General features: G+C 47.4%; 1 protein-coding gene across 1 annotated transcript; it reads left to right on the top strand.

The window, feature by feature from the left end:
• The first annotated feature begins 1,569 nt into the window (after positions 1-1,569).
• Positions 1,570-19,087, top strand: IZUMO4 (IZUMO family member 4). Its single transcript, XM_079960924.1, has 11 exons — positions 1,570-1,861; positions 2,492-2,572; positions 3,556-3,627; positions 7,594-7,620; positions 10,597-10,672; positions 12,504-12,551; positions 14,831-14,845; positions 15,719-15,766; positions 16,433-16,450; positions 18,404-18,426; positions 18,911-19,087. Exons 1-11 carry the CDS (start codon positions 1,585-1,587, stop codon positions 19,009-19,011), a joined length of 786 nt encoding a protein of 261 aa, XP_079817050.1. The 5' UTR covers positions 1,570-1,584; the 3' UTR covers positions 19,012-19,087.
• The last annotated feature ends 598 nt before the right edge of the window (positions 19,088-19,685 follow it).

Below are 19,685 nucleotides of genomic sequence, written 5' to 3'. Positions count from 1 at the left end.
GAAATAAGTTAATGGAAATGAGTAATGGAAACTACATTTGTTTTAACTGTTCCTTTTTGTTTTTGTATTTTTGTATTTTTATTATTTCTTTTTTTCTGTATGTTTATTTTTTTTTGTATTAATTGGAAACTTTAATAAATATTATTAAAATAAAAAAAAGAGAGTAGACCCGTTGAAATTGCAGGGCATCCCCATCTTAATAATAATAATTTATAGACTGCGCATCTGGCTGGATTTCCCCAGCCACTCTGGGTGGCTTCCATCACATAGAAAAAACATAATATTTATTTATAAATATTATTTAAAAAACCATAATATTATTTTTGGGTGGGGAAGTTTTTCAAGCTGAAAAACTGAAAAGTCTTGGCCGTCCTCTGCAATTGCTTCACCTCCATGTTTGCAGGAAGGGGAGGGACTGGCGACTGGAGAAGCAACACCTCCTTCACCTGGTTCACCTGCGGAACTCACTGCCACAAGAGCGTCCTGTAGGGTCTTTTTTGTCGTATGTGGTGGAAGTATATAAGAGCTAAAGGCTTTGGGGGAAAGACAGATAACGAGTTGAAGAAAATGTTCCAGTTGGCTGTTCCCAAAAGTCCTGCAGCTTTTCTCCTAGGAAGGAAGTTCCCAAAAAAAGATGATTAAACTAATTATGTCTGCAGCAGCGGCAGCCAGAATCCTGTACACTCAGAAATGGAAAGGAGAAGGAATGGCTTCAGAAGTTAGGGAATGAAAATATCCTGGAAATAAGGGTAGGGAGTCAAATTTTTAAGAAAAACGTATGTTGAAATATAAGTAAACTGGCCAATCTGTGAAAAATCAATTAAAAATATCTCTAATAAGAATATTAATAAAAACAAGCTTCCTGGCAGTTCCTAGTGGAAAAAGACTAAGGAAAATTCACAAAAAAGCATACAATCTACCAAGGGTAACCAGCAGCTGTAGTCGGTGTGAAGCATCCCAATCAGGGGCAGTCTATCTGCATGTTTCTTTCTTCTTTTTAATTTTTTTATTAACAATTTCAACATAACAAATTATGAAAACATATCATATTCATTATTTCCCGCCTTCAACCCCCCCCCCCCGAGACTCCCCTCTTCTCTGATTTCTCAGCACATATTATTCTCTGCATGTTATAAAACTATACATTTCCTTACATTATCTATCTACCATGTTATCAACCAATAAATTTGTGTATATTTATTCAAAACCTGCCAAGGAGTCCAGTTCATTTTCTTGTCTTTTTAAATAAATTGTAAAAAGCTCCCGTTCTGCATGTTTGTTTATTTATTTGAAACTTTTACAAACCACACTTTTATTGGAAAATAGCTGTCCCCTCTCTTCTTCCCTGTTTGTAGCTTTCCATGCTTATTTGTCTGTTTCGTAACACAAGGAAATATTTAAAAAATGTTTTTTAAAAAAGAGGAAAGTTAGCCAGACTAACTTGTGGAACTCCCTGCCACAAGAGCGCTTAAGAGCAGCGGGGAGAGGGGAGAGTTGGCACCGCTGCCCTCAGGAGAACCGGAACGCGCTCCGGAACGATCTAGAACCACCGGGGCTGTTCCGGAACGTTCCCTGGAAGCCAGAATGCCCCATTGTCTGACGCCCTGGAGATGCCAGGAATGGGAGATGGGTTGGCGGACCCCATGCCTGGCCTTGGTGGCGGTTCTGATCCTGGGGCCGGGCCCCTCCTGGCTTTGCCTGCAGTGCGACCCCAATTTCGCCCTCCGCTTCGCCTCCTACGCCCCCCACTTGAGCCGCAAGTCCTGGGGGCTGGGGGACGTCCCGGCTGCCGGGCGGAGGCTTCGGGGCTGGGCCCAGGACACCCTGGCGGAACTGAACCTGGGGGTCCCGGCGGAGATCCGTGAGTCGCCTCGCAGGCCCTGCTCCTCCCCTGACTCCCAGGGTGCCGGATGTGGCCCTCCAAACCTCCCAGTGTGGCCCTCGGGTCATAGCACCTCCTAAGCAATAACACTGCCTCTCTCCCCATGGACGGGCCCCCTGTCAAAGATGGGGAAATTCAGGCTTGTGTGCCAATGTGGCCCTCGAGACCTCTCCACCTGGCCCCTGGAAATCTCCGCAGGCCACTCCCCCTGGCCCCAGGCCACACGCCCTCATTGGCCCAGCTGGGTCTGCTGCCTTCTTACATCCCTTGCACCGCCCACTGTTGCCCCTGGGATGTGGCCCTGGGAAGCCCAGCTCGAAGGAAACATGGCCCTCGAGCTAAGAAAATAGGTTTTCCCCCACCTGCACTGGGTTAACCTGTGGAACTCCCTTCCACAAGATGTGGCGGTGGTGACTGAAAACCAGGTTATTCTTTTTCAAAAAATCGAAATGTCCCTTTGCCAAAACTCTTGACCCATTAGGAGCGCAGCCTTGCATTTTAGGTCTACGTGGACTGCGGTTTCCTGGCGGGGGGGGGGGGGGTTATAATTTGTTGTATGCTCTCTCCCCACATCCTGTCCTTTCCCCCATCTCTCCCCATCTTACACAGCGATGGAGAAACTCCAGGCAATAGCTACAGTCGTCTATGGGAAACTGGACACCCTCTTCAAAGGGAACACTTACAAGCCAGGTAAGTAAATATAAATATAGATATATCGAAAGGGCCTGCCTCTATCTGTTTGCCTGGATGAGGATGACCATTTATGGCAACTAGAACTGCCCGAGGCTGCAATTCCTCTGCAAAAGTTTGCAGATGTTCCTAATCACAGAATTGTAGAGTCGGAAGGGACCCCCAGAGGCATCTAGTCCAACCCCCTTCGATGCACGAATCTTTTGCCCCATGTGGGGCTCGAATTCACAACCCTGAGATTAAGATTCGTGCTCTACCAACACACACGTGCTGCCGGGCCTCTCTCTCTCTCTCTCTCTCTCTCTCTCTCTTTTTATAAATGTTTTTATTGGTTTTTATCATACAAAATTACAAAACATACCACACAGTTTATCACAAATACAATCTTATTAGACTTCCATCAGCACCTCTGATAATCCTCCGTCTTAATACCTTCTTATGCATTTCCTAACATAATATTGCCTTTACATCTCTTAACATATCATTTTTCCTTTTCCATTTTTACAATATTTCTAATATTATTCCTCACAGAACTTTTTGTAGACCTACAAACGTCGTCTGATCATCACAAATACTTTTCAAATAATCCGTAAATCTACTCCAGTCCTCTGTAAATTTCTGGTCCCACTGGTTTCGGATCCTTCCTGTTAGTTTGTCAAGTTCCGCATAGTCCATTAATTTCATCCTCCATTCTTCTTGCTTCCATTTTTGGGCCAATAATATTCTTGCTGCTGTTACTGCATATAGAAAAAGCTTACATTCCTTTCTATTTATATCATTTCCAACAATACCCAAGAGAAATGCTTCTGGTTTCTTTATAAATGTATATTTCAACATTTTTTTCAACTCGTTATATATCATCTCCCAGAAGCATTTCACCTTTTTACATTCCCACCACATGTGATAAAATGTTCCCTCTTTTTCCTTACATTTCCAACAGTTATTACTAACTCTCTCTCTCTCTTCTCACCCCCCACCCCAAGGTGTCCTTCCGGAAATCCTGCATTCCATTTTCGAGGAACAAGTCAAATTGCTACGGAATGCCATCATCGAAAGTGAGTGTTCCCTCCTTCCGTCGTTTGGCGTTTGTTTCCTGGATTATACATACCTGTGTTTCGGAGCAGGGCTTAGTTAAGAAGAGGCATGTTAAAAAAAACAGGGTGGTTCTTTCACGCAGAAGCCCCTCTCTCAGGCCGGCTTGTGTGAATGCCTCTTCCAAAATGGTGGGCAACGGGAATGCATCACCTCTGGATAAAATGCTAAAGCGTGTTAATTTTATTTTTGAAAGCAGTTGGTACCGTATTAAGCAGTTGGTCCCTTACCTTTCCCGCCCTGACCTGGCCACAGTGAACCATGCGACGGTCACCGCCAGGCTTGACTACTGTAATTCGCTCTACGCGGGGCTGCCCTTGAAGCTGTTCCAGAAACTCCAGCGGGTGCAGAATGCTGCAGTGAGGCTCCTCATGGGGTCTCTGCCATGGGAGCATATTCACCCAGTGCTCTACCAGTTGCACTGGCTCCCGGTGGAGTACAGGGTCAGGTTTAAGGTGCTGGTCTTGACCTTTAAAGCCCTTCACGGCCTAGGACCCTCGTACCTACAGGACCGCCTCTCCTGGTATGCCCCGCAGAGAACCTTAAGGTCCACAAATGACAACATTTTGGAGGTCCCAAGTTGCAAGATTGGTCTCAACTAGGACCAGGGCCTTTTCAGTACTGGCGCCAACTTGGTGGAACGCTCTGTCCCAAGAGACCAGGGCCCTGTGGGACTTGACATCTTTCCGCAGGGTCTGCAAGACAGAGCTGTTCCGCCTGGCCTTTGCTTTGGACTCAGTCTGACCCTTACGTTTCCCTCCCCTTATGGTTTTGATCTATGGGCTACTTTTAAAATGAGGTTGCATTTTAAATTGCATTTTAACCTGTATTTTAAATTGCTGCCCCCCCTTATTATGTTTTTACTGTAATTTTACTGGTGTTAGCCACCCTGAGCCCAGCTCTGGCCAGGGAGGGCGGGGTACAAATAAAATTTATTATTATTTATTATTATTATTATTGCTTTGGAAATGCATGTAATATTGAGCAGCAAATAAGGCTGGGTAGGGAAAGATCAAGGCCGGGGGAGTCGGCATGTAAATTTGTATTAAATTAGAATCAATTTGATGTTCAGTTGTTAAAATTTTTGAAGAGCAATAGCAAGTAAATTTGCAAAACAAAAAGGCAGCCGATGGAAGTGTGGGAATGTCTCATCGAAAAGTTCAGCTCTTGGGAAACCCTCTTCTAATATGGCAGCCAGTGATAGATAGATAGATAGATAGATAGATAGATAGATAGATAGAGTAGTGTTAAGTTGTGGGCGAACATATCAGACGACACAGCGATTCTTCCAAAGCAGCTCTTTATTTGTAAGATAATTTATTTGTAGATAATTTATTACAATCAAAGACCAGATCACATAACATAACCCAATAAAAACAGCGTTCATAAAGATAAAATATATAATCAGAGAAGATTGCAGCAGTAGCTCTTGAGTTAAAATTGAGATATATACATACACCCGTACACCTGAGATTTGGGCTACCATAAAAATTGACCCTGAGGCGCCCTAAAAGGTGACTTTAGCATTTCCCTGCTAAGCTATTCTATTCTAGAGGATGATCTGTGTCTACAAATCTGGGCGCAGAATCTGGCTACCAGTCAGGTCGTTTTGTGATCTTTGCCTAAGTGGAGAGAATTAAGTTTAGATTTGTCTGAAAGATCGGCAAAGGATCAGTGGTGTCTCTACGAATCTCAACATAAAAAGGACATCTAAAAAATATATGTTCGGGGCTTCCTGTTTCCCCTAATGGGCAGAAGCAAAGTCTCTGTGCGTACGGGACTCTTCTATAGGAGCCTTCCAGAACCGGTGAGGGCAAGGCTGAGCTTCTAGCAAGAGTAAAAGCCTTTATTGCGTTTCTGGATGTGAGGAAATAGAGATATGCTGCTGGAGCGGCTACATATCTCCCGTTTTCTATGATTTTATAATTGGGGACCCTTGTGCAGTCCTCTTGTCTCTCTATGTCCAGGATTCTTTGCCTAACCACGGATCTAGCTGGGCCCAGGCACATATTATGAGGGTTTGGGGAGCAGGGTCCAGTTTCTGAAGAGTGTTTAGGACTGCTGTCTGCCAGCCAGACTGAAACTGGTTGCTCAGAATCAATGGGGCTATTCCTCGGGGGAGCAGTTTCAGAGTTAGCCACTTACCGTATTTTTCGCTCTATAGGACGCACTTTTTCCCCTCCAAAAATTAAGGGGAAATGTGTGTGCGTCCTATCGAGCGAATGCAGGCTCCTTGGCTTCAGCGATAGCAACACGAAGCCTCCAAAGCGCAGAGGGAGCGCTCCCTCCGTGCTCTGGAGGCTTCGCATTGCTTTCGCTGAAGCCTTCAGAGCGAGAGGGGTCGGTGTGCACCCACCCCTCTCGCTCTCCAGGCTTCAGGGATAGCCGTCTGAAGCCTTCAGAGCGCAGCGCGAGTTCCCACTGCACTCCGAAGGCTTCAGGTTCCTTTTGCTGAAGACTCTCCCGGCTTCAGCAGAGAGGGAGAGCTGCGCAGCACCCCTTCAGCCAAGCGGGAGGTGAAATGGAGGGGGCTCCGTTTCTCCTGCCGCTTCACTGAAGGGGCACCAAGCAGAGAGGGGGAGAATTTTTTTCCTTGTTCTCCCCCTCTAAAACAAGGTCCATCCTATGGTCCGATGCATCCTATAGAGCAAAAAATACGGTATATATTGATGTTAGACTGATATGAGCTTTGACTTTCATCGTGCCTGTTTCTAGTCTGACATGGCAGCCAGTGGGAAAAACTTGTGGGAAACTTTTTTCTTTTTGTATAATTTTTATTAATTTCCCAAATTTTAACAATTACTGTATACAATACCATTACATAACAACCATTGTACCACTGGCTCTTGCAGAGCTTTCGACTTCCCTCGGTCCTTTTCCTGGTTTCCTTCTGCTACTTTTTATTTTGCACATTTATAACATCTCCATCCTATATTTATCTTGTCTTAACATTCACTTTTGTCTTAAATAGAACGTTGATTCTTCTCACGAAGTGAGTCTTATCTCGGTCCTGCTAGTGTCTTTATATGTGTACAATGAGTCTCTAAGTATTGTATAAATTTAGTCCATTCTTTCTGGAACACTTGATCACCCTGGTTCTGGATACGTCCCATCAGCCTTGCCATTTCCGCATACTCCATTGCCTTCGTCTGCCATTCTTCTATTGTTGGTCGCTCCTGCCATTTCCACTTTTGGGCTAGTAAAATTCTTGCTGCTATTGCAGCATACATAATCAGTTTTTGATCTATTTTTGGTATTTTCAGTCCAACCATTCCTAACATAAATGCTTCAGGTCTCTTTGGAAAGGTGTACCTGAGCATTTTTTTTAACTCGTTATATATATCATTCCAGAAGACTTTAACCTTCTCACAAGTCCGCTTGTGGGAATGCATTTCAGCATAGTTTCATAATAAGCCATTCCTCCTTCGTTGGTAAACCTACTCCCCATCCATTTGCGCAAATAATTAAGAGGAATAAATTTGTGTCAGGGGGTTATTACTGAATTTGCTTTTCAGTAGTTTCCTTTTTTGGGGGGTTCTTTTCGAGTAGTTTCTGCATTTCACTTTGGTTTGGGGTGGTTTGCTTGCTTTTCAAAATTATCAATGACAAAATATATATATGACACAATACCTTTAGAAGCGCAGAAACTGAGATCAACAGGGGATGCATAACTCCTGGGAACGCCTTGCAGGAAATGAATCATAGCATTGAAGAGTTGGAAAGGGACCCCACGGGTCATCTAGCACAACCCGCTACAATGTAGGAATCTCAGCTCAAGCACTGTTAAGTTGGTTGAATGCAACCGGTTAATCAACTGCCCAGCTGTGGCACAAATTTCAATTACACTTGAGAGGTGGCCAGAGAACCACGAGGGAACCCTGCTGCCTAAAAACCGACTCACTTTCTCTCTCTCTCTCGCTTTTCCTTAGGTAGAGTGAAGTGTGAACGCCATTGTGGTAAGTGGGCTTTTGGGGAGGGGTGCCCCCATCTTGAATCACAGCCATGCCTTTTGTGTGCCTGAACGGAGAGAGGGGAGCGTGTGTTGGCACCCTCTGACTTTTGTGGGGTCACGACATGAGCCTGTGGGTTTGCCAACATCCATGATTGAAGGATTAGCTGCAGGTATGAGTGGTTTATATAGGGATGCGGGTGGTGCTGTGGGTTAAATCGCAGAGCCTAGGACTTGCCAATCAGACGGTTGGTGGTTCGAATCCCCACGACGGGGTGAGCTCCCGTTGCTCAGTCCCTGCTCCTGCCAACCTAGCAGTTTGAAAGCACTTCAAAGTGCAAGTAGATAAATAGGTACCGCTCTGGCGGGAAGGTAAACAGTGATTCCGTGCGCTGCTCTGGTTCGCCAGAAGCGGCTTAGTCCTGCTGGCCACATGACCCGGAAGCTGTACGCCGGCTCCCTCGGCCAGTAAAGCGAGATGAGCGCCGCAACCCCAGAGTCGTCCGCGACTTGACCTAATGGTCAGGGGTCCCTTTACCTCTTATGAGTGGTTTGGCAGCGAGCGCAGGTGCTCGTGTGGTGGTTAGGCATTGGTTCAATGTGGAGTGGAGGGGAGGTTGTCACACCTGCCCCCCCCCAAATGTGCAAAGGTATTCCATTAAAGGAATTCAGGGATTTGCCATGCTTTTGTCAACCCCTTTCGAGGGCTAGGGCCACACAAGAGTCCCTGGGAGCATTTAGGATGAGGTTGAGTCTCATCCTGGTTCTTTGCTCCCCCACGATGTTTACCTGTACTGACCATATGGTGGGGCCCAGTCGTCAGTGCTGCCCTGCTCAGGTCAGGTGCAGCTAGTCAGAAACCAATGCCTAGACAAACTACTCACTATTGGTAATCAATAAAGTTGTGGCCAAAATTATGCCAATAACCTAAACGGTGGTTAAGAGGGTTCTTCAATTGGATGGCTTTGTGATTTCACACCCAAATATTACCTTCAAAGCTGTGGCCCTTTATCGGAATGATGGGGTGCATCTCTCGTCACTGGGGAGTGACATCTGGTTGGATACGGTTGCATTGAAATTGAAGGTTTGGTTGGGTATGTGAGTGGTTTGGTGGCGAGCGTAAGGGCTCAATTGGCAGTTAAAGGTAAAGGGACCCCTGACCATTAGGTCCAGTTGTGTCCAACTCTGGGGTTGCGGCGCTCATCTCGCTTTATTGGCCGAGGGAGCCGGCGTACAGCTTCCGGGTCATGTGGGCAGCATGACTAAGCCGCTTCTGGCGAACCAGAGCAGCGCACGGAAACGCCGTTTACCTTCCTGCTGGAGCGTTTACCTATTTATCTACTTGCACTTTGACGTGCTCTCGAACTGCTAGGTTGGAAGGAGCAGGGACCGAGCAAGGGGAGCTCACCCCATTGCGGGGATTCGAACCGCCGACCTTCTGATCGGCAAGTCCCAGGCTCTGTGGTTTAGACCACAGCGCCACCCGCGTCCTCGATTGGCGGTTAGGCATTGGTTAAAACTAAAGGCTAGTGGCCCCTGGGTGATGTCCTGCAAAGGAAGGAGGCCCCTTAGCTGAAAAAAAACTGCCCCACTCTACAAAACATGGGTTTGGACTTCGCATTGCAAATGATGCTCTGGTGTTTTATTCTCTGATGCAGAGGAAATGGGTCCATCCGTGGCACTGGAAGATGCTGCGCCACCAGCCTCAGCCAGCCGGCCACCTGCCTCCCATCTTCCTCCTCCGGTCTCAGTGTTGCCCTCCTAGAACAGCAGGGAGGGAGGAGGAGAACAGGGATGAAACCAAACAGAGTTTGCCATTGGCTCTGGCGCCACCTAAGGGACGCAGGTGGCGCTGTGGGTTAAAGCCTCAGCGCCTAGGACTTGCCGATCGAAAGGTCGGCGGTTCGAATCCCTGCGGCGGGGTGCGCTCCTGCTGCTCGGTCCCAGCGCCTGCCAACCTAGCAGTTCGAAAGCACCTCCGGGTGCAAGTAGATAAATAGGGACCGCTTACCAGCGGGAAGGTAAACGGCGTTTTCGTGTGCGGCTCTGGCTCGCAGCGATGTCACGCTGGCCACGTGACCCGGAAGTGTCTCCGGACAGCGCTGGCCCCTGGCCTCTTAAGTGAGATGGGCGCACAACCCCAGAGTCTGTCAAGACTGGCCCGTACGGGCAGGGGTACCTTTACCTTTACCTGGCGCCACCTGCTGTCGGGCTCCTGTCCTGATCTACCTGCCCAAAGGAGGGCTTGTGGGAGGATGTCAAAGACATCCGCATGGCCGGTTCTAGTGCTTTATTACAACTGATCCAGAATGCGGCTGCCAGACTGGTGACAGGGAGGGGCCGCTGGGACCATGCAACACCGTCTTATTTATACCCTGCCAATTGGGATGGGTTTTCCCAGCCACTCTGGGCACTCTCTTTACTTACATAAACACACATAAAAACCCAATAAAACATCAAGCATTAAAAACTTCCCGATACAGGGCTGCCTTCAGGTGTCCCCTAAAATTGTATAGTTGCTTATCTCCTTGACATCTGATGGAAGGACATTCCACAGGGAGGGTGCCACCACCGAGAAGGCCCTCTGCCTGGTTCCCTGTATCCTCACTTCTCACCAGAAGGCCCTCGGAGCTGGACCTCAGTGTCTGGGCTGAGTGATGGGGGTGGAGACGCTCCTTCGTCTACTGGGCCGAAGCCATTTAGAGCTTTAAAGGTCAGCACCACTGGGAGTCAATGTAGGTCTTTCACGGGCATAGGCAAACTCAGCCCTCCAGATGTTTTAGGACAACAACTCCCATCATCCCTAACCACTGGTCCTGTTAGCTAGGGATGATGGGAGTTGTAGTCCCAAAACATCTGGAGGGCCGAGTTTGCCTATGCCTGGTCTTTCAGGACTGGTGTTATATGGTCCCAGCAGCCGCTTCCAGTCACCGATCTGGCTGCCGTATTTGATGTCTTCTGTTTTTCTGTTTTTGTTTTACAGGAATAAAGCGATACGAAGCCGTTTCTTGCGTGACGTGCAACGCCACCAAGCCAGCTTGCTTTGGATATAATTGCGAGTAAGAATTCTTTCTCTCATTCCCACGTTAGAAAAAATACAATTAAAAATGGCATTTGGGGGAGGCTGATTCCCATAGCAGAAAAGCTTCCAGGCTCCTTCCTGCAATTATTCTCCATTGTGTGAAATCTAAGCCAGTGGTTCCCAAACTTTTTTTTTTTTTTTTGCAGGAGTGTGGGGAGTACATCCCCATTGGTTCCACTAACTCATTCCCAGGGGGGAAAGCAGTATTCAGAATAGCAGTTTGCAAGGAAGATAATAACACAATGAAACTCAAAATCAGTAACAATTAAACTGTACATTCATTCAAAATCCAATTAGAACAATTTAGTTTGATTAATTCAACAAAACTGATTTCCTTATCCATTCTTCTTTGGCGGGAGCGTTTTCCTTCCATTTTTGTGCATTAAGAAATCCTAGCTGCTCTCTTTACTTACATAAACAGCTTAATCATCTTTTTTGAAACTTCTGTCCCTATAATCTCTAAGAGCAAAGTTTCACTTCTTTCTTTTTTGGTATAATCACTCTGAGCATCTTTTTTATCTCATCCTATATCCTATCCCAATATACCCTTGGCTTTCTTACAAGTCCAGCACCTACATATTGGGCGGGGGGGGGGCGACCAATTTGCTTGTTCACACATCCAGCAGTTAGAACACTGTCCCACCATCTCGTCCTCTGTCGTCCCCTTCTCCTTGAGCCCTCCATCTTTCCCAACATCAGGGTCTTTTCCAGGGAGTCTTCTCTTCTCATGAGGTGGCCAAAGTCTTGGAGCCTCAGCTTCAGGATCTGTCCTTCCAGTGAGCACTCAGGGCTGATTTCCTTCACAATGGAGAGGTTTGATCTTCTTGCAGTCCATGGGACTCTCAAGAGTCTCCTCCAGCTCCAGAATTCAAAAGCATCCATTCTTCGGCGATCAGCCTTCTTTATGGTCCAGCTCTCACTTCCATACATCACTACTGGGAAAACCATGGCTTTAACTATACGGACCTTTGTTGGCAAGGTGATGTCTCTGCTTTTTAAGATGCTTTCTAGGTTTGCCATTGCTTTTCTCCCAAGAAGCAGGCGTCTTTTAATTTCGTGACTGCTATCACCATCTGCAGTGATCATGGAGCCCAAGAAAGTAAAATCTCTCACTGCCTCCATTTCTTCCCCTTATGTTTGCCAAGAGGTGATGGGATCAGTGGCCATCATCTTAGTTTGATCTTCCATTAAAAACTGCAAAAAAGACGATGAATTGAAAGTGCAGACGATGGGGGTACCTATCCCTCTTTATCTGTTTGTTTCATAACACAAAACAAGGACAAGCTAACTGCAGCCAGACAGGTTATAGCGAGTAATTTGGGAAAATGCAGAAGAGCTAGGGGTGAACCAATGGAGGAAAAAAACTGAATAATATAACTGTGAAGATACACAGAATGAAAGGCTTTGAGGTCAGTGAGAAAGAGGAGGATTGGTTTGAGAAGATAATGAATTATTTGGGTAGGTCTGAACAATTTGGGGCAATTAAAATGTTAAAATTTAAATAAACCTTGTGGATGGAGGAGTGTTAACGTATATAAAATTGTCCATATGGTTGATTTGAATATGTTGTCATTGATTATGTATATCCAATGTATCAGCTGCCTGGGGGGTTTCACTGTTTGTGTTTGGTTGTTGGTAAAAAATTAAAATTAAAATAAATAATATAAACTAATAATCATATTAAGAAACAGGGGAGACTGGTTTATTAGGGCAAGTGGCTTCCGTCTGGCCCTGACACCCAGGAAGTCTCTCCAGCCACAACCCCACATTCTGACCCCGGGTTTCTGTCCCCCGTTTCCGCCCCCCAGGTCCTCTGAAGACTGGGAAGATGCCTTGAAGGGACTCTACGAGTACATGTGAGTTCTCCAGGGGCTGTACAGGGTTAGGGGTGGTGGGCAGGCATTTGGGAGGCAAGAAAGGGGAGCAAGCGGTCCCTGGTGAAGTTTCTAGTCCCTGTGTTTCTGGAGACAGGGTGAACGAAGTGAGATGGGGAGAGGGGCCACCAGGGACCCTCCCCAGGTTGTTGGACTCATCCCTGACTTGGGGCCAATGGGAATTGGAGTTGCAACTTCCGGTGGGTCACAGGTTTGCCTCAGCGCCTAGGGCTTGCCGATCGAAAGGTCGGCGGTTCGAATCCCTGCGGCGGGGTGCGCTCCCGCTGCTCGGTCCCAGCGCCTGCCAACCTAGCAGTTCGAAAGCACCTCCGGGTGCAAGTAGATAAATAGGGACCGCTTACCAGCGGGAAGGTAAACGGCGTTTCCGTGTGCGGCTCTGGCTCGCCAGAGCAGCGATGTCACGCTGGCCACGTGACCCGGAAGTGTCTCCGGACAGCGCTGGCCCCTGGCCTCTTAAGTGAGATGGGCGCACAACCCCAGAGTCTGTCAAGACTGGCCCGTACGGGCAGGGGTACCTTTACCTTTACCTTTAAGCAAAAGGTTATCATGCTTGCAGGGAATGCAAAATCGTAGATATATTTTGGACCGGGCTCTTCGGTTTTCTCTCTGAAATTATTAAACAACCCCTCTTGCCAGGCCCTGCCTTAGCCCTGCTTTCACAAAACCCAGATTCCAACCCCACCACCCAGCACAAAGATTTAATTCTGTTTCTACTGGTAGCTGCACACCTAGTGATAGCAGATCCCTGGAAAGCCCAGGTGTTGCGACTTCTTGAGATGTAGTTCAATAACATTAGTTCGGAATGACGAACTGGGCTTGGAAGAGTTGCAAATGGGGTTATAAAGGAAAATAAAACCTGGTCTCCCTTCTATTTATATGTAAGGGTGGGGGGGAGAAAAGAAAATAAAGCTCTCCCACCAGCCTCACAAACCTGTCTGTGGAGAACCTGCCAATGTTTTAAGACCATGTAAAATGACATTTGGCTGACACCTGCTTCATAGAATACAGGCAGGCGGTTGAAAAACTTTTGTAATGTCTCAGGTTTTAATCAAGACATTGTGGTTGGGGTTTTTTGAACCACTTTGGAACTGATCGTTACTGTGTGTTGCTTTGTGCTGCAGTCTCTGCTTTATTGAATTTAATAAAAACAAAATTAAGTAAGTAAGTAAGTAAGTAAGTAAGTAAGTAAGGAAGGAAAGGAAGGAAGGAAGGAAGGAAGGAAGGAAGGAAGGAAGGAAGGGGAAGGAAGGAAGGAAGGAAGAGGAAGGAAGGAAGGAAGGAAGGAAGGAAGGAAGGAAGGAAGGAAGGAAGGAAGGAAGGGGAAGGAAGGAAGGAAGGAAGGAAGGAAGGGGAAGGAAGGAAGGAAGGAAGGAAGGAAGGAAGGAAGGAAGGAAGGAAGGGGAAGGAAGGAAGGAAGGAAGGAAGGAAGGAAGGAAGGGGAAGGAAGGAAGGAAGGAAGGAAGGAAGGAAGGAAGGAAGGAAGGAAGAGGAAGGAAGGAAGGAAGGAAGGGAGGGAGGGAGGGAGGGAGGGAATGCCTCTTCCCTTAGATCAAGGATCAATGGCACTCTCATTTTTGCAGAGCTCCAACTCCTGCCATTCCCAGCTCCCGGCCATGTGGGCTTCTGGGGCTACTGGAAGTTGCAGTCCCTGCAATATAATGAGGGCCACAGGGCCCCACCTTGGCCCTTCGGACTTTCACATTGCAGAGGTCAACAATGCCACGTCCACGCATGGGCGACAAGCCCCAGGCAGTTTGGGGGAAGCAGAACGCAGCAGTCGTGGCCCCCTTTAGAAAGAACTGGCTGGTGGGGGCTGTACAGGATTCCCATTAGGTGGCGGCACCAAGACTTTGGAACTCACTGCCACTTGATACTTAAAACATATTTGTTTAGGGAGGAGTATCCCGACACATCATCATCATCATCATCATCATCATCATTATTATTATTATTATTATTATTATTATTATTATTATTATTATTATCCCACCCATCTGGCTGGGTTGCACAATAAACATTGATGTGTTTTGATCTCCTTTTAGTGCTGTCACTCATTTTAATTACCTTTCAAATGCTTTTAGCTGTTTTTAAAACTGTTTCTACCAGTAAAATTTAATGTTTCTTGCACACCACTTACAACCCAGCGATGTAAGAATTTGGTTGAAGAAATATAAAGAAATAAATCCCGTAATCCTGTTATATCCTGTTTTTTTTCTTCTCTTCCTCTCTTTCTCTCACAGATACAGTTTGACAACGTAAGTTGGGCGTTTTGACGCAAAGTTTTCCGCAGCGACAAAAAACTGAGTGTGGGAAATGGAAGAGTTTGCCCTTTTCTGCAAGGCCCCCTTGGCTGCGCCCCGTGCGACACTCTTGCGAGGAGGGCAGTGACAGGAGTCCCCCTGATGGACAGCAGAGGGGCAGCAGTTTCCCAAAATCACCAGCTGAGGGGCTCTGGGTTGGCCCCCGAGGTGGAAAAAAAACAAACAACACACCACTTTTGTCCAGGCTGCCAAAGGTGAAACACTGAGCAGCTGAATTCACATAAGGGAGACCCACCCGGAGGGGCAAGATGAGCTGGGGTAGCTCAGTGGGCAGAAGTTGAGACTCTTAATCTCAAGGTTGTGGGTTCAAGTCCCACACTGGGCAAAAAATTCCTGCAATGCAGAGGTTGGACTAGATGGCCCACATTGTCATATGTGTGTCTTTGTATGTATGTATGCAGAATATGACGTTTGTGTGTGCGTGCGCGTTAAGATCCTCAGAAATGATTTTAATAGGATCTCTTTCTTTAACTTAAGATTTTTTAATTAATTTTTCAAAACTTTAACCAATTAATTTAAATTTTCTAATTTCTCTTTTGATTTGACTTTCCACCTTTTCTTCCATGCTGTTTTTCATACCAATCCCTTTCACAAATATAACATCACACATTTCATCCAAGACAGATTCCTCCATTTAATCTATTATCGTTTTCTTCCCGTTGCTCAAATGTCAAATCCTGCTTGTGATTTCATTTGGTTACAATATTCCCCCCCCCCCAAATAATCCAAAATTTCAGTGTGTTTTTTTTTATTAGCTGGGAACTCTTTTCTGGGTGATTTTTTAACACCTGGCTGCTGTCTTCACAGGAACCCAGGCGAGTGGTCGATGGCACTGAAGCAACTCCCGGGATTTAGGTAGGCGCCCATTTCCTTGAAAGCCACTGGAAAAACTGAGGTACTCCCCCACAAAATGTAGGGCAACAGCTGCGGGTGGGGAAACAGCGGCCGGGAGAATCAGTTTGTGGGAGAGTGGGGAGGCTTATAGATTAAATTAACGAATAGCTGCCGAGACGATATAGCAGGGACTCATTCCTAGAAAGGAGTGGCCCCTTTCTGGGATTAATTGTTCCGTCCCAGGAAGCGGTGCCAGAGCTGAAGGGAAGACAGGACGGTCATCCTGTCAGGGATGTTGTGCTTTTCAGGATTTTACTCTGGGATTTTATGTTGCATCCTGCGTTCAGCAGGGGGGCTGGGTGACCCTTTGAGGTGCCTTTCAACGCCTATCGGTTCCTGCTAATGCAGGATTGCAGCAGCTAAGCAGGTGTAAACCTGGAATAATAATGTTTTTATTATTATTTATACCCCGCCTATCTGGCTGGGTTTCCCTAGCCGCTCTGGGCGACTTACAGCACCTACAGGGTCCACAAGAGGGAGGCAGATACAAGGGGAAGGAAAGGAATTGGGACCCACAGCATCAATGTGTTTTAAGAAACCACCAAGAACATTTTTAGAGCATTGCAGTGGGGGTCTCTTCCAACTGTACAATTCTGTATTTCTCTCCCCCCCAACTTTATCTTTCAGCCACTGCACATCTACAAGGTAAACAACCGGCCTCGAGGAAAAATGGGACGGGAGTTGCTGAGCTGAAAGTTGTTGTGTTTGTGGCTGTGCGCGCACGCGACATTTTAAAAACCCATGGCTTCCCCCAAAGAGAGTCCCAAAGACAGCTGTAGTTTGCCCCTTGCAAAGCAACAATTCCCAGCGCCCTTATCCTAATGCCATAATGCTGCAACTCTATGGTGTGGCCAGGTTTTGAATGCCCTGTTCCGTTCTGGTCACCTCTCCTTGAAAAGGAGATTGTTGAGCAGGTTAAAGTTCAGAAAAGGGGCAACCCGAAGGATCGAGGGGATGGAGAAAGGTTGCAGCATTTGGGGCTTTTTAATGCCTAGGGACGCAGGTGGCGCTGTGGGTTAAAGCCTCAGCGCCTAGGACTTGCCGATCGAAAGGTCGGCGGTTCGAATCCCTGCGGCGGGGTGCGCTCCCGCTGCTCGGTCCCAGCGCCTGCCAACCTAGCAGTTCGAAAGCACCTCCGGGTGCAAGTAGATAAATAGGGACCGCTTACCAGCGGGAAGGTAAATGGCGTTTCCGTGTGCGGCTCTGGCTCGCCAGAGCAGCGATGTCACACTGGCCACGTGACCCGGAAGTGTCTCCGGACAGCGCTGGCCCCTGGCCTCTTAAGTGAGATGGGCGCACAACCCCAGAGTCTGTCAAGACTGGCCCGTATGGGCAGGGGTACCTTTACCTTTACCTTTTTAATGCAGAAAGGGGACGCGGGTGGCGCTGTGGGTTAAACCACAGAGCCTAGGACTTGCCAATCAGAAGGTCGGCGGTTCGAATCCCCATGACGGGGTGAGCTCCCGTTGCTCGGTCCCTGCTCCTGCCAACCTAGCAGTTCGAAAGCGCGTCAAAGTGCAAGTAGATAAATAGGTACCGCTCTGGCGGGAAGGTAAACAGTGATTCCGTGCGCTGCTCTGGTTCGCAAGAAGCGGCTTAGTCCAGCTGGCTACATGACCCGGAAGCTGTACGCTGGCTCCCTCGGCCAATAAAGTGAGATGAACGCCGCAACCCCAGAGTCAGCCACGACTGGACCTAATGGTCAGGGGTCCCTTTACCTTTACCTAGTGCAGAAAGGGGTTACGTGAGAGAAGTTCATGCATAGTCTGGAGAAAGCAGATAGAGGGAAGTTTTTCTCTGCCTCTCAGGACATTTGAAATTTTGGATATCTGACAAAGGTTGGAATAGTTAGGACTGATGAAAGGAAGTATTTTGTCACACGGCAGTGTTAAACTGTGGAACTCACCGCCACTGGAGACAGAGGTGGATACTGACATGGATGGCTTTAAAAGAGGATTAAACAAATTCATGGCCAACGATGGCTGCTAGCCAAGAAGGCTATGCTCTGCCCGCCACGATTGGAGGCAGTAATACTTTGAATAACAACTGCTGGAAAACACAAGAGAAGAGAGGGCTCTTGTGTTCGAATCACGCCTTTGGGTTTCCCAAAGGCATCTGGTTGGCCACTGCAAGAAGAGGGTGCTGGACTAGATAGGCCATGTATTGTTCTTGAAAGACAGCTCCCAGCACACTCAGGCAGAAAATCGTGCTCTTCCTTATTCAGTTCACTAATTAATTGCTTCCCACGAGGCTGATTCGCAATGCAATGTTAACGTATATAAAAACAGCTTAAAACAATCACACTTTGATCTCTTGAGCGGTGAGAGACTCCAGGGATTCCTGCATCTACCCAGGGCTGAGTTTCCCTGGAAAGGAAGTCAGTAGAATCCCACTTCTGACACCAGTGTTGCACACACCCAAATCTCCAAGTGCTGAGAGACTTCCAGGGGTTCTGGGCACTAACTCAGGGTTTGGCGTCCTTGAAATAAAGGCCAGGGGAGACAGTGGCGTCTTTAGGAGTTTTGTTTTTTATCGACACATGTACACAACCGGCACATGGCGTTGAACTAAACTCCGTGTCTTCCTCTGTTTCCGCAGACCAGAGAACCTGAACTTTACGAGTAAGTTTCCAAAACTTCGACTTGGGTGCTGCAGGGGGCATGGCTTCTTCACGACTTATGGGCTGATGTGAAATAGAGGCATTCTCTTCCATTAGCAAGGAAGACCTCTTCGTAGATCAAGAAGGGAGAAACATCTCTGGCCCATCTCTTGCTGGACTCTCACCTCCTGTCCTCCCAGACCACGTGTGAGATGGGAGTAATGGTTCCATCTTAAAGAGGCATTCTTTCGAGGGATTGCGCCTCTTCTTCAAGAAGGGACGTAGGAACCTCTGTGGCTGCCGACTCCTGGCAAACAGCCACCATCCAGTGAGCCAAAAATCAGGAATGGAGTTGTCCTCAAATATCTGGGGAAGCCACAGGTTCCTAATCTGTTATGCCACCATGTCACAGAGATGGAAAGGTGGAGTCAGAAGGGCGCTGTATGCTGGTTTTAGGGACAGCAGCTACAAGGGGGGGTCTCTAATGCCTGCGTTGTGTCCCCTAGGTATAGAAAGCACCCTCTCGAAAAACTGGCTCAACTTGATGGCGCTGAAGGAGCTTGAGGGAGAGACCCCTGTTCTCCAGCTCCTCGCCCCGATCTGCTGAATTCTTTTCCTTTCCGCAATGTTCTATGGAGAGCCCACTTTGATGTAATAAAATTATGGATAGAGAGACCCCAGCAGTTTGCTGCTGTTGAGCTTGGTTGTATCAGAAAGATGGTCTCATTGGTTTTACACACAGCCAGGAACCTGGTAGATCCCTCTCAACTACATATGAAATGGTCTGGGTCTTTTGAAAGGGAAAATGGGATCAACTGGAAAAGGGGTTTGATGGCTCAAGAAAAAACGGTGAATTAATGGGTAAGTAACCAAAACCAACGCGGGTGGCGCTGTGGGTTAAACCGCTGAGCCTAGGACTTGCCGATCAGAAGATCAGCGGTTCGAATCCCCGCGACAGGGTAAGCTCCAGTTGCTCAGTCCCTGCTCCTGCCAATCTAGCAGTTCGAAAGCACGTCAAAGTGCAAGTAGATAAATAGGTACCGCTCTGGCGGGAAGGTAAGCGACGTTTCTGTGCGCTGCTCTGGTTTGCCAGAAGCGGCTTAGTCCTGCTGGCCACATGACCTGGAAGCTGTACGCCGGCTCCCTCGGCCAATAAAGCGAGATGAGCGCCGCAACCCCAGAGTCGGTCAGGATTGGACCTAATGGTCAGGGGCCCCTTTACCTTTACCTTTACCCAAAACCGAAGCTTTTCCAAAGTGGGAGGAAAGATGAAAGACCTTT

Source organism: Podarcis cretensis, assembly GCF_951804945.1.
Source record: "Podarcis cretensis genome assembly, chromosome: 18".
In the NCBI taxonomy this organism is placed as follows: domain Eukaryota; kingdom Metazoa; phylum Chordata; class Lepidosauria; order Squamata; family Lacertidae; genus Podarcis; species Podarcis cretensis.
The sequence above is the reverse complement of the archived record's forward strand: the minus strand, read 5'-3'. Positions and strand labels throughout refer to the sequence as shown.

Coding starts and splice junctions, on each gene's coding strand:
- IZUMO4 (XM_079960924.1), top strand. CDS start 1,585: ATGCCCCATTGTCTGACGCCCTGGAGATGCCAGGAATGGGAGATGGGT. Junction 1,862..2,491: donor GGGGGTCCCGGCGGAGATCC/GTGAGTCGCCTC, acceptor CATCTTACACAG/CGATGGAGAAACTCCAGGCA. Junction 2,573..3,555: donor AGGGAACACTTACAAGCCAG/GTAAGTAAATAT, acceptor CCCCACCCCAAG/GTGTCCTTCCGGAAATCCTG.